Source organism: Barbus barbus, assembly GCF_936440315.1.
Source record: "Barbus barbus genome assembly, chromosome: 25".
Lineage (NCBI taxonomy): Eukaryota > Metazoa > Chordata > Actinopteri > Cypriniformes > Cyprinidae > Barbus > Barbus barbus.
The window spans coordinates 19,919,008-19,933,013 of NC_136753.1; the positions used below are offsets into that span (position 1 = coordinate 19,919,008).

At 36.9% G+C, this 14,006-nt stretch overlaps 1 protein-coding gene across 3 annotated transcripts in view; it reads left to right on the forward strand.

The window, feature by feature from the left end:
- Positions 1 to 14,006, forward strand: part of LOC306845363 (neuronal growth regulator 1-like) — a 112,701-nt gene that overhangs the window by 62,114 nt on the left and 36,581 nt on the right. For all 3 annotated transcript variants that reach the window (XM_079378122.1, XM_079378120.1, XM_079378121.1), the window contains exons 5-6: positions 1,218 to 1,338; positions 5,057 to 5,205. In XM_079378122.1, coding sequence (XP_079234248.1) covers positions 1,218 to 1,338; positions 5,057 to 5,205 — 270 coding nt within the window. The remainder of the gene's footprint in view (positions 1 to 1,217; positions 1,339 to 5,056; positions 5,206 to 14,006) is intronic.

Here is a 14,006-nt window from a genome sequence, read left to right on the forward strand (position 1 = left end):
GTACCTGACATGCAGATGGTTATCCATCTAGCAAATACTGTATACATTTTTTCTGATCTCAGTGAATGTTTCTGCTTTTTTCCCCCTCACACTTACTATTAGATCCTTTGAATTTCAAATGCTGCAAATTAGTTTTCCTGTACAATGTGGGGAAGAGCATGCCTTCACATTTGGTAATGCTGTAACATATTTACGTGCCATAACTATGGAGCCCAAAGTCTGAGAACATCATTCTTAAAAATCCTTGTTACTGTTCTCACCACAATGGTGGAAATTTCTTTTCAGCCCTCAGATAACATGAAATGTATTACATTGAAGGCCTGGAGAACTTCATACCTTCAACTGTGGGGTTATAGAAAAGAATGTCCAAAATTCAATGAGGAAAAAATAGTCTGAACACAGACCTCAATAACTTGCAGGTGATTTTCAAAGAACGAGTTGCCTGGAATATAAATGTCCCCCACTCAAATTCAGACAGCAAGTAATTTAACGCTAGCTAGAAAGACATAAGTGGATCACCTGCTTGAAGGGAGTTATTTTCTGATATTTTTTTTTTATATATATATCGTGTTCAACTTAGTATTCTGTACATGCCTGCTTTATTTGTGTGTATATTAAGTACAGTGTTATTTCTTTCATAGCCTTTTTCTATATGTCATTTTGTATTTGAAAGCATGCCATTCTAGTAGCTTACTCTGTTTACTCCTGCTATAAGAAATAATATACAATGAAGATTTATGTATGATAAACATTTATTTTTTCCCATTGAGAAAGGATTGTTGCTTTTTGACGAGCTGGAAAATAAAAATTCAGCCTGTAGTTCAAGCTCTCTCACTGACACCGCTAGAGAGATTTACAGTGCATTTGTGAACATGAAAGGGCCCTCATTTTACATGCACATATTCAGAGAACCTTCCTCAGCTCCCCAGCCTTTGAACAGCCATTAAACAATTTATCACTGAGCAGTTCATTTCATTTCTCCAACCCTTGGGATGAATGGTATTTCTCAGCATTGCACCCATAAGATTTACACGTGTTGACCACTCTGAATCTAGTTGCTAATTCATTTCTGCCTCATTCACACGACTGTGAATGAAAACTTTGCGTTTTAGAAGGATTTTCCCTCTCTGGCTCGGAGGGTTAGTTTATTTGAGTTAGCTTGTTACGTGTGTTCACTCTTTCCCTAAATCACATTGGTTTTTATTTTCTTTCTGTAGTTCCTCCAGCAATCCATGAGATGAGAAGTCACGGGGTCCGACCCGGTCAGATTGCCCTGCTGAGATGTGAGGCAGCAGCTGTCCCCTCTCCAGTCTTTGAGTGGTACAAGGGAGAGAAAAGGTAAAACCAAGAGTGATAAATGATAAAAGCCTTCATTTCATTAGCTTAGCTGTACAGTGATCATTTATCATACATTATGCATGTGAAGTGAGTTTATTTGCGATCCAGAATGCTCACCACAGAGAAGGTTAACGTCGGTCGAGGCCACTTTTTGTGGCAAGTGTGCTTGCGGAAAAAATTCTATATTTTGATCAGTATTCATTTGCGGTCACTGCCTTTGTTGAATCCGCTGAATAATTACAGTACAATCAAACTGTACAGCAGTTTTTGAGAATTTCGCCTAAGGTTTAATCGCTGAACGTTGATCTAAAGCTGTATTACAGTTTTTAGTAGTATTAGTTTAATAGCTATGGATCTGCAGCTTATCAAATATTACAAAGTGTCTTATTAAAGAGTCTTAATTTCAAAAGATAGTGACTCTTGGCACAGCGTAAGCTCATGAAAATCACTTTTGAAACTTAACCATTTTTAACTTTTAATTAAAGTCATACACTTCTGGCAAAATACTCTAACTTTCTAAAAGAGCTTTGAAGCAAAATGTACCATCTGAGTCAATGGAGCACAAAAACATGTCCTAATTGATCAGTCAGCATTATGTATTATTTTAAGCATCGGTTTAAACACATTATGTCTTTCGGGGAGGGACAATTTTTAGTGCCCAAAAAAGTGCTAAAATGGTGACTTTCTAGAAGGAAAGACTAGTGTTTGCAAGACAAGGAATAGTTTTAGGGCTGCTTCGGTTGTGTGGAAATGAAACGTCAGATCCATCTTTAACTCTGCCATTGTCATGGCACTCAGTACGCTTCTAGTTTTCTGTCAGCTGTGTACAAGTATCAGCACATAATGTGGCTTTCACTCTTTGCAGTGTAAAGTTGGCTACAGATGGTTAAGTAGATGTAAGAGAGATAAGACCGATCACAATTCAATATGCAAATGAATGCAAGAAAGAATGCCAATGTGCAAATTCATCACTGTCAACACAATAAAAAAACACTGGCTCACTGCTAGTTGTTCCAATTTTTTGACAACATTTCGACCCCTTTCTGGGGATTTCAGTGTTTTTTGGTTTTTAGGGTTTTTTTGTTATTTTCTGTGAACATTCATTTGTGGCTGTGCACCAGAATTGTTTTTTCTAGATGTGTATATATTATTTTTAGGTTTCTACATTTCCAATACCAAACCTTCTTTCATTATGTCAGTAAGAGATTTTCAGAATTTCATTAAAAATTCCATGAAGTATTTGTAAAATTGAATAAAGTTTTATTAAAAACTAAAAATAGAGAGCACACTTTAGGCTGACATTACCTACGGACATATTTCTAGCTCTAGAAGCTCTAGTGTAGGTTTTTTAAAAAACTGTTAACAACATTTGATTATGTTTAAAAATAGCCAACTTAATGAAGTGTTATGGAATGTGATAAAATAAGAAAATAAATCAGAGGTATACTCAAGTCTACTTCTAATTGCACCATTTTTATACACTTACAATAAAGTTGAAATGCATGCAAACCTGTGTATGTTAGGATGATCTGTCTTACTATCTTACCTCTGCATTTTAATTGTATGTTTGTATAACCTCATCACTAGTAAAGAGCATTCCAAGTCTTCGCACCAATCAGCGTTGACTCAAGTAGTGGTTCTTGAATTTAAATACCAAATTACCCCATTACCCGTCATTTACCCACTCTTGCTGAGTACGATCTGAATCAGCAGTTCACACTGTGCTAATTGTAATTATAGGCTTCACTCAATTTATTCAAATTGCAAAGGAGGCTTATTGGCATTGGGTGTGTACTCTGCTTAATCTAAGGCTTTACATTGAGCATTGTTGCTAAACTCTCTGTTTTACTGTATTTGTCTGAATGTGCCGACTCAGTGCTGAGCTAACAGCAGGAAACAATAGTGAAAGAGAAACCAACAGGAATGATGCAGAATCATGTACTAGTTTTGCTTTTAAAAGATAAAATAATCATGGAATTTATAATAATCTATTTCTTGAGCTAAATATATGTCAATTTTTTGTAAATCTAAAGATAGTTGGGTCTCCCTATTAGATATTTTTTGCAATGGAAAGCACTTGTTAAATTGCTTCTCCCAAAAAACATTATGTTTTCCAGTTGCTTGCTAATAACAGAGGCTGAACAGAATGTTATAATGTATAAGCAAGGTGATTCTGAATAGATTATTTAAATTTTTTTGTGTATAATGGCCTATAACACTAAGATACAGTGGTAGCAGTGGTCTTTTGTTTTAAGAAAAGTTTTTGTTCTTATTTAAGCAAGTGTCAGCAGGAGACAAGCTACTTGAGAGTTAGGGGACAAAAGGTCAGCACATCACTTTACCTGTGAGAGTAACACGGATGACCCGAAGTCAGGACTCTTGAGCAACTGCAGCTGAACTTTAGACCTTGACAAAGCTACAAGCCATGTGCAAATTGTTCTGCTTCTGATTTTCCCTTTGGCTATTCCCTCAGGACCAGGGACAATTGTAAAATTTTTTACATTTTCCTTCATAACTCACATACTACCATATATCTACCTGCCATCTTTTGGTGTAAGAAACATTAATGTGTCTCCAAAACATTAGTGCGTTATCATCCTCCACAACAGTGTGACACCTCAGAGAAACATTATTACTGTTAATATTTGTCCATATCTTTGAATAGTTTTCACATTTATTTGGTGGTAATTCCTTTACTTTGCGGGAATTATTCATGTTTAACCCTTATGTTCGAACTTTATTGTCTTTATGTTTGGGGTTCCAAACTGGGAGAAAAAAAAGTTATTTACTTTAGCAGATGTTATTGAAACACTGATCATCAATTCTGTCATAAACTAGGCATGTATCTTTCCTAAAATAAAAAAAATAAGTAAATAACTGTTATCCAGATAATAATAGTTCAGTCAAATAGTAAAATAGTGTGACCTCCACAAAAAGCAGTAGAAAAAATTATGAAACAAAAAAAAGTAGAAAATATCAAATTAAACAAATGAGAATAGGCAAATGGTTTATATCTTGGCGTATATAATTCAAAAATTTAAATTTGTTCAATTCATCACTTTATATATGAAAATATAGACTTATATTTATACACTGGAGAAGAGAAGCCATTTTTCATTTAGCTTACTGTTTTTCTTTGTTTTGTTTTTTGTTTTTGTATTTTGCTTGCAAAGGCTGCATTTATCAATAATAGAATAAAAACAGTAGAAATGTAAAACACTGTTACAATTCAAAATAACTGTTTTCTATTTTAATGTTATTTAAAGTTCAATTTATTCCTTCTGTAAATGCAAAGCTGACTTTTCAGCAGCCATTACTCCAGTCTTTAGTGTCACATGATCCTTCAAAAATCATACAAATTAGTTTATTTGGTGCTCAAGAAACATTTATTTTTATCGATGTTGAAAAGTTTGTGGAAACATTGATACATTTTTTCCCAAATCTTTCATAAATCTTTTGTAACTATGTAAAAGACTTTGCTGTAAAAAAATAAGTAATGCATGCTGTACTTGCTGAATAAAAGTATATAATATATATATATATATATATATATATATATATATTCTCAAATAGATTCTGAAATTCCATGTAGCCTCTCTGCATGTATAAATGAGAAGTGTTGCTAAGAATACTTTTTGATGAATGGATTTATAGCATGCCACACTGCAGCAGGTGTCACTGCTTGACGTGTCATGTCAACTCATGGTCCTATTTTCAGGATTAACATGGGCCAAGGAATAGACATCAAGAACCTCAGCTCCAGATCAATTCTCACAGTGAAGAACATGACACAGGATCGCTATGGCAACTACACCTGTGTGGCCGTCAACAGGTTGGGAACAGCCAACGCCAGTGTGCCTCTGATTCGTAAGTAACAAGCATTACTCTCCCCTGGCTAACTCGTGTTGTGCTGGTACAGTAGTTGCTTTTTCACATATGCTGTTACAGTCATCGCAGAGCTCCTCTGAGAAAATGCAGTGTTTTCCCCCATCTTCAATGCATATGTTGCAGAGGAAATGAGAGAAGATGCTACTCAAATAGGTCATTGTTTTGGAGCCTGAATATTCTGTGAAGCATTTTCAAAGAGCTCTTAAAATGAGATGCAATTTCTTTGAGCAGTCTGTTTGAAGTGCTTAGTGTTTTTCTGATTCACTGGCCGCTGAGTCAATAATAAAAGTAAGTGGGCTAACAAGATAAATAAATGAAGAAAAAAAACAACGTCAACAACAACACAAAATAGTGATAGTCTTAAAAGTGGCAGATGGAAATGTTGAGTCCCCTGCTTTTAAATGAAGCATATCAAAGGCCCAGCTGAGATGAAAAATTCCAGTATCTTTCACGTTCTACTGAAGACCGACAGTCTGTGATGCGAGAAACCCAGAATAGACCAGAAAGCTGCATCTTCTCCTCCCACCAGAGTTACTCGGTACCTCTTATTTTCCTCATCGCTAATGAAAAGGAAACCTACCCTACTGTGCTCCTAATGAGAAATGGCAAGCAATTCCTCCACAACACACACATCTCCACATCTGTAGAGATTGCAAATGCAAGAGCTGGTCATTGTTGCCTGGGACTAAATTGCTGTTATAATATTGGTCAATAAGTATTGATGAAGCAAAGGTGGATTCAGGGACACATTAATATTTAATGGAGGACTTCAACCTCAGAGACAAGGTGTGGAGTACTAATCAAAGTGCAGTGTTTGATTTTCTCTTCAGCATGGAGAAACCTATCATTTCGTTCTATTTTTATCCCGCCCTCATATTTTATACCTTGTATTGATTGAAAGTGTTTCTTAGATTATTCCCACACATTTGTTTTGTTGACTCTTCATCCCAGACATACAGTATCCCCAGCCGAAAGCTGTAGATGCAGAATTAAGTACTTTTCCCCATGGAACCAACCTGGGTCATTTATTGTACTGTACGTCTGCCAACATCAAGGTGATTGAGTGCTTTGGCGTCTACAAAGGGTATTTAGCATAGTGAAATGCTCTTTAATGGCATGAGCTTCCATTAAAGGTCTTCTGTGACAAGGTGAATGTAAAGGGGTAAAGGCCATTATTCTTTACTTGAATGTCAAATTCAGTGTTTTTGGACAAAAGGGGGATTTGACTTTTTTCACCCAAGTTCACCCAAAACCCAAAAATTGGTCATCATTTATTCACCTCATGTCGTTTCAAACCTGTATGCATTTCTTTATTCTGTGGAACACAAGAAGATATTTTGAAAAAGTAGAAAATGTCCAACTCCAGTGTTGGATCCAGTGTAACTTTCTTTGTATGTACAAAACACTTAAACATGCTTCAGAATATCTTTTGTATTCCACTGATGAAAAATGTTTTGAACAATGCGAGGATGGGTAAACATTGACAGAATTTTAACTTTTTTGGTAAGCTCTGTCTAAAACGAACCCTCAAAACAGGTGTTTTTAGTGTTGTTATCTACACTGCTCCAGTATTACTGCTAAAAGAGAGCTGGTGCATGAGTCTAAACGCCATTAGGTCCTCATTGGCCTGAATGCTTTATTTCTCATTGTTTTATGCTTCATATAAAGTACATTTTTGAATGTAATTCTTAACAGCAGAATTAGAATGTTAACTGACATTATGCTTAAGAGATTAAATTTTCATTAAGAAAAAGTGCACTTTCATGAAACGTTGGCGTTGGCATGCACTCTGCTAATGACGTTACAGTCAGATACACTCAGAGATCGAACCACATGTTTAAAAGTGCATTATTTAAGCCTTACCAATTTCCAAATGACCTCAATATAGCTAATGGCATTGGTTGCAATAGTCAAAGACAGATTATCTTCTGTAGATATAAAAAAATGCATGTCAAAGCAACACACTCAGTCTTTGTTTTCCTCAACGTCTCAATGGGAATTCATTAATGTGAAAGATATTAACTCTCAAGAATGAGTTTAGCAATACTAGTAATTGACTATAATGGAAAAAATCTCACAAAATGCTGATTTTAGTGTATAGTGTACAGCTGTGGCAAATAATTATTTGCGCTTTAATTGACAAACAACCACAAATTTCTCAGCATCATACAATATTGCAGTTGTACTGTATTTCTTATTTTATATTTTTTCTTCAGTGAGCACACATTCCCAAAAGTGACAAACGGTTTTGTGAGGGAACAAATGTCTGGCAGTTAGTGTATCTCTTTTGTTTAATTACTAAAACCTTCCTGACCATTGTCTGTGAACACTAGTTCACTGAAAAGGCTCTTTTTGAAGACGAAAATCTGCAGGCATTGGGCAAAGGTGAATTTAACAAATGGTTGTTTTTTTAAAGTCCTTTTAATGTTGTATTGAGAAAAATGGGTGATGCGTTGCACATGTGGTACGAATTAGAGTGACTTGACATTTACGTGGCTCTTTCTCCATTACTCACTGTCATCACGTTTGATTGGACTATTGGCCCTTTTTGCACCTGGCATTAAAGTGCGTTTTCGGTGGTCGGATCACAATCGGATAGCATTTAACCACAGGGCACATTGTGATCGGATCACTGAAACCACATTCAAATATGGCCAGGGACAGTGGTTTGAGGTTGTTTTTAATATAACAATACTTTATTTCAAGAACTTCTGGGGCAAAAGCTCTTTTTGGCTTACCAGGCACCTGTGTTGTGGTTTGCTGTCTTTTTTATTCTGTTTTACACTGTGGTTTTAGGATCTGGTCACCCAATTTAATGAACAATATCCCATGAATTGTTCCACTGCACTACACTTGAAATCTCTCATTTCTCTCCTCAAATCCTCACTCTCGTCTCTCTCCCGGTCTGTTTTCACGTGGGCGCTTTAAAACTTTATTTTCCACCCTTTTCTTCACTTCTAATCCTTATTAGCATCCTTTACTGTGGGAATGTTTCTAAAGCAGCGAAACGCAATAGACCAAATGACTTATTTTAATCTGTGAGCGTTTTGAATTATCCGTGTTTTACAAATTCGATGAACGATGGAAATTTGTTTGTTTATGCAACCTCTGATGTAAGTTCCAAGTGTAAAGGGGGCCAACATGTCCTTTAATTTTCATTCATGAGGGTTAATCTAGATAGACAACTGATACTTATCTTTGAATTTGCTGTTTTGATCTAAAAAGTGTGCATGTGAGGATTTTCACATTATGCATATTGCTAATTTCAGCATATTTTTTATAGAAACAGTGAAATGTAAATGTGTTAACAACCTAGCTTTCTATTTTTATGCCTTGCATAGCATGAACAAGTTTGTATGTGCGAGGAGGTAAATGTGTCTCGCACGTTGTACCAAGGTACATCGCAAACCTGCTATTTTCCGTATCTGGTGTGTTTTCCTGCCTGAGATTTTCCGCAACTCTTTCTTCTACATTTTGCTGTCCTGACTATAAGGCGCAACGCTGAGGAGCAAAGATTTAGTTGTCCTTAATTGGCAGATTTTGTCTGCTCTGTAATCCAAGCTATCTTTCCCCCCTCATTTTTGCTTATAGCACAGTGTAGGCTTTGCCGAATAATCTCCTCCAACCTGTCATTGGAGTATGACTAAAACAGACTAGAAACACTCATAGCCCGAAGAAACTTTCAGCCTCCCTTGATAAAGCCTCCACATCTTCTGCAGGCTAATGGAGACCTTGATCATTTGCCATGCCTATCAATCATAACCTCAGTGACATCTTTTCATATCTTGCCATTTCTTCTTGTCCTGGTTTTCTTTACCGCTCTTACTGAGTTGTGCCGGATGTTGTTGTCGTGGTTACCATACTGTGACCCTGTCTGAGTCACGAGGTGGAGGCATATAAGGAGGGATGAAATGGAAGGTGAACTAGAACAGAAGATATGATGTCAATTTATTCTCATGAATATCGTTTTTCTCCAGGCTGGGAAACTCATGCATTCATCTAGCCGTTCAGCCAGCCCTCCTGATCCTATTCTTATTTCTCCATCAATCATATATCAGGTTACCTTCCCCCCCAAGCACCTCTACTTGCACTGTAAAGAACTGCCAAATACAGACTGTGCACAATTTATGCTGATACATTTAAGTGCTGTGTTAAGTGCCCATGAATTATGAATCTGATTGGCTGGTATATGTGCTATGGGTTTTCACTTCTTCCAAACACAATTCAAACAAAGTTCCAGATAAGATAATGTAGTTTTGCATAGCCTTGTAAAATCTGGTCCACACTGCAACTCTTCTGAAGAACCGCCGATATAGATGTATGACTGGCATTTAAAGAGACTAGCCACGTTCTGTTTCTTTCAGGGTTAACCATTGTTTGCGTCAGTCTCCGTAATAGTTAAAAAAATTAAACAGAAAAGCTAAAAATGGATGTAAATAATGCGATCAACCTGGCCAAATATAAGCAATGATTATTTTACAGACATACAGTTATACTCATGGATATCAAGTTTACTTGCTTCTGAGTGCCTCAAACAAAACTCTGGAATATCTTTCAAATTTGATGCCAGTGACTTTGCAAACTTCTGCAAATCCGGTGATTTGATCTTACTGAAAAGCGCTTATTGTATCAGCCGTGTAAACTCGACTTTGTGCCCGTAGTCCCAGAAGCTGCATAAAACCAGCCAATCAGATTAGAGCTTGCCAGACTGAGAAAGTGCTCTCCAGCTTTTTGTGCTTATGCATCAGACAGTCGGCAAACAAAGTGATCTGTGGACGTGCTGTCTGAGGCTGAGATTGGAAATGCTATTACATTAACCCATTTCGTTGCTGTTCTTTTGATGCTCATGCTATATGAGAGATTGGTATTATACTGCATTTTCATGTTGAGGTTGCATTTTGTTGTCTTCATTTGCAGTGGTTTTGACGCTCTAATCAAATTCAGTCCAGCGCTGAAAAGGACAGCCGAACAGATGGACTGACATTTATCTTTCTCATTGACTTTTATCTTGTATTACAACAGTCATCATTTTGACGTCTTAAAGGGTGCCGCCTTTCCGTTTGTTTGCTGAATGTGCAGCGAGCAGGTCCTTGAAAAATAAGGTGTTTGTGATGCAGAGAGTCTGTTTTGGCTATAAAACACCTCCTGTCCAATCATTAATGGAGACGGTGGTTAAAACCGCCTGGAGAAATAGGCAATCCTTTTCTGACCATGCATGAAAGATAGAAGGTTTAGCCGTTCAAGGATGCGGCAAAAGTTTTTCTTCATCAGTACTGTGCATTGTGCTTCTGAAGATTAGAGAAAATTAGCCCCTTCAAATAATTCATTTTGACCTTCAAGTTTTAAAATCCATCGTTAAGGGGCTGGCGTAAAATAAATGAATTCAAGCGCAGCTCGTAGTCTCGTTTTTAATTCGAATCTCACAGTCTCAGGGTGGTATAACAATGCACATCAGATAGCACTCCACTCGTATCTTGGTAATTTACCTTTCTGTGAATTGTATAGAAGCTGGATGTTCATTTCTTTGTAAAGAGAAAAGGGAAAAAATTAGATGTTATTATAGAATGAAATGCAATTCCTCCCACCATGATGATGTTTTTTTTCCTTGCAAGTGAGAACAGAGGTCATCCAATGTACACATCTATCTGCTTTTACGTGGATGCAATGCAGGCTACTCAATTTCTCTATACAGTGCCTGAATATTACACGTCATGCAATACTGTAATATAAAGGCTGAGAGCTCCACATGGAAAGAAATTTCACAAATCACATTGCGTTGTTCATCTGATATTAACAGAGGGAGAAGAAACCTTCTTAGAGCTGCATGAAGATCATCAAAAACTATGACTATGATGAGTAACATGATCTTTGTTTTAGAAGAACCATAGTTTTAGCAGAATTTAGATTCTCAACTAAGATTGCAATGTAGGCCAAATTTGGTAAGTATGAAAAACATAAATATTTATCATTAAAAACGCCAAGGATTTGTACCCATCCTAAAGTATCCCTACTAAAGATTTATGAATTTTAAGGAAGAAATTAATTTCTTGATTTTATTTATCTTTGCCTGAACATATTGGTCTTTTTCCAGTTATAGGTTGTATCGTTTTTTTTTAACCAGGAGTTGATTTTTATTATAACTGGCAGATTTTTTGCAGAGCTTTTCTTAGACTTATATGAAGGTCACAATTAAAACATCTTTCAATGAAACCATGAAAAAAGAAAATATTCAACATAAATAGAACTATAATATTCTAACCAAAATGTAATCATAAACCATTTAAATATGTCTTAAATTGATTTATATGAATTTTCACAAAATTAAAGTTAATGTGCTTTCTTGCTGTATCAAGGAGACAACAGTGGTGTGCTTAAATTATGCATAAAATCACTGTAATTGTTTGTAGGAAACATAAAATTCTAGCTATGAAATTAACCTTAGCAAAAATATCCATCCATCCATTTCTTGTTTAAATAGCAAAAATAATTAAAATACAATTTCCAATACATTATAAATATTTGATAATGCTTGAGGTATGCTCAAATTATGCATAACATAATTGTAACTGTGTGAACAGAAGGAAACACAAAATGCTGGCTGTGAAGCCTAGACAACCATTTTATAGCAAAAGTATCCATCAGTCCATCCCTTTTCTTGTCTAAATAGCAAAACATATTTAAAATGCTATTTCCAATACAGAATAAATAGTGATTTGAGATGTGGTGGAAATTTATGGATGGTGAAAAATAAAATGACTTTTGATGAATTTTCCTGTCATATGTATATACAATGTTGAACATTAAGCAAAGTAGATAAACTAGTGAAAGTTTGTTTGCATTCTGAAATTCCATAGGCCAATAGTACCCACAGTTGAACAAACCAAGAATATATGCATCTATGTACATCTATATACAGTGGGGCAAATAAGTATTTGATACACTGCCGATATTTCAAGTTTTCCCACTTACAAAGAATGGAGAGATCTGTCATTTTCATCGTAGGTACACCTCAACTGTGAGAGACAGAATATTTAAAAAAAATCCAGAAAATCTCATTGTATGATTTTTTATTAATTTCCAATTTATTGCATGAAATAAGTATTTGATACAATAGAAAAATAGAACTTAATATTTGGTACAGAAACCTTTGTTTACAATTACAGAGGTCAGACGTTTCCTGTAGTTCTTGACCAGGTTTGCACACACTGCAGCAGGGATTTTGGCCCACTCCTCCATACAGGTCTTCTCCAGATCTTTCAGGTTTTGGGGCTGTCGCTGGGCAACACAGAGTTTCAGCTCCCTCCATAGATTTTCTATTGGGTTCAGGTCTGGAGACTGGCTAGGCCACTCCAGGACCTTGAAATGCTTCTTACGGAGCCACTCCTTAGTTACCCTTGCTGTGTGTTTGGGGTCATTGTCATGCTGGAAGACCCAGCCACGACCCATCTTCAATGCTCTTACTGAGGGAAGGAGGTTATTGCCCAAAATCTCGCGATACGTGGCCCCATCCTTCCTACCCTCAATACGGTGCAGTCGTCCTGTCCCCTTTGCAGAAAAGCACCCCAAAGCATGATGTTTCCACCCCCATGCTTCACAGTTGGGATGGTGTTCTTGGGATTGTACTCATCCTCCTTCCTCCAAACACGGCGAGTGGAGTTTATACCAAAAAAATTATATTTTTGTCTCATCTGACCACATGACCTTCTCCCATGCCTCCTCTGGATCATCCAGATGGTTTTTGGCAAACTTCAGACGGGCCTGGACATGTGCTGGCTTGAGCAGGGGGACGTTGCGCGTGCTGCAGGATTTTAATCCATGACGGTGTAGTGTGTTACTAATGGTAACTGTTCAGCTCTCTTCAGGTCATTGACCAGGTCCTCCCGTGTAGTTCTAGGCTGATCCCTCACCTTTCTCAGGATCATTGATACTCCACAAGGCGAGATCTTGCATGGAGCCCCAGTCCGAGGGAGATTGACAGCAATCTTTAATTTCTTCCATTTTCTAATAATTGCGCCAACAGATGTTGCCTTCTCACCAAGCTGTTTGCCTATTGTCCTGTAGCCCATCCCAGCCTTGTGCAGGTCTACAATTTTGTCCCTAGTGTCCTTAGACAGCTCTTTGGTCTTGCCCATAGTGGAGAGGTTGGAGTCTTATTGATTGAGTGTGTGAACAGGTGTCTTTTATACAGGTAAGGAGTTCAAACAGGTGCAATTAATACAGGTAATGAGTGGAGGATAGGAGGGCTTCTTAAAGACAAACTAACAGGTCTGTGAGAGCCAGAATTCTTGCTGGTTGGTAGGTGATCAAATACTTATTTAATGCGATAAAATAGAAGTTAATTATTTAAAAATCATACAATGACAGTGATTTTCTGGATTTTTCTTTTAATATTCTGTCTCTCACAGTTGAGGTGTACTTACGATGAAAATTACAGATCTCTCCATTCTTTCTAAGTGGGAAAACTTGAAAAATCGGCAGTGTATCAAATACTTATTTGCCCCACTGTACATGAATAAATATAAGAATGTTTTATTATTATTATTAAATCTGTACAAAATCTAGCACTTTTGCTTTTGCCTCCTTCGCTAAATTTGCTTTTGTACCCTTTCTCTGATTTACAGAGAAATGTCAATTTACTCCCAAAGCGTGCAGCGCTGTCAGTGGTGATGATTGCTCCAGGTTGCATGCCTGTGCGCTTAGCATGAGCGGCAGCTGAAAGCTGCAACACACATCGTCTGTGTTTTGGCTTCACACACACTGTCTCAACCCTGCCCCTGAAC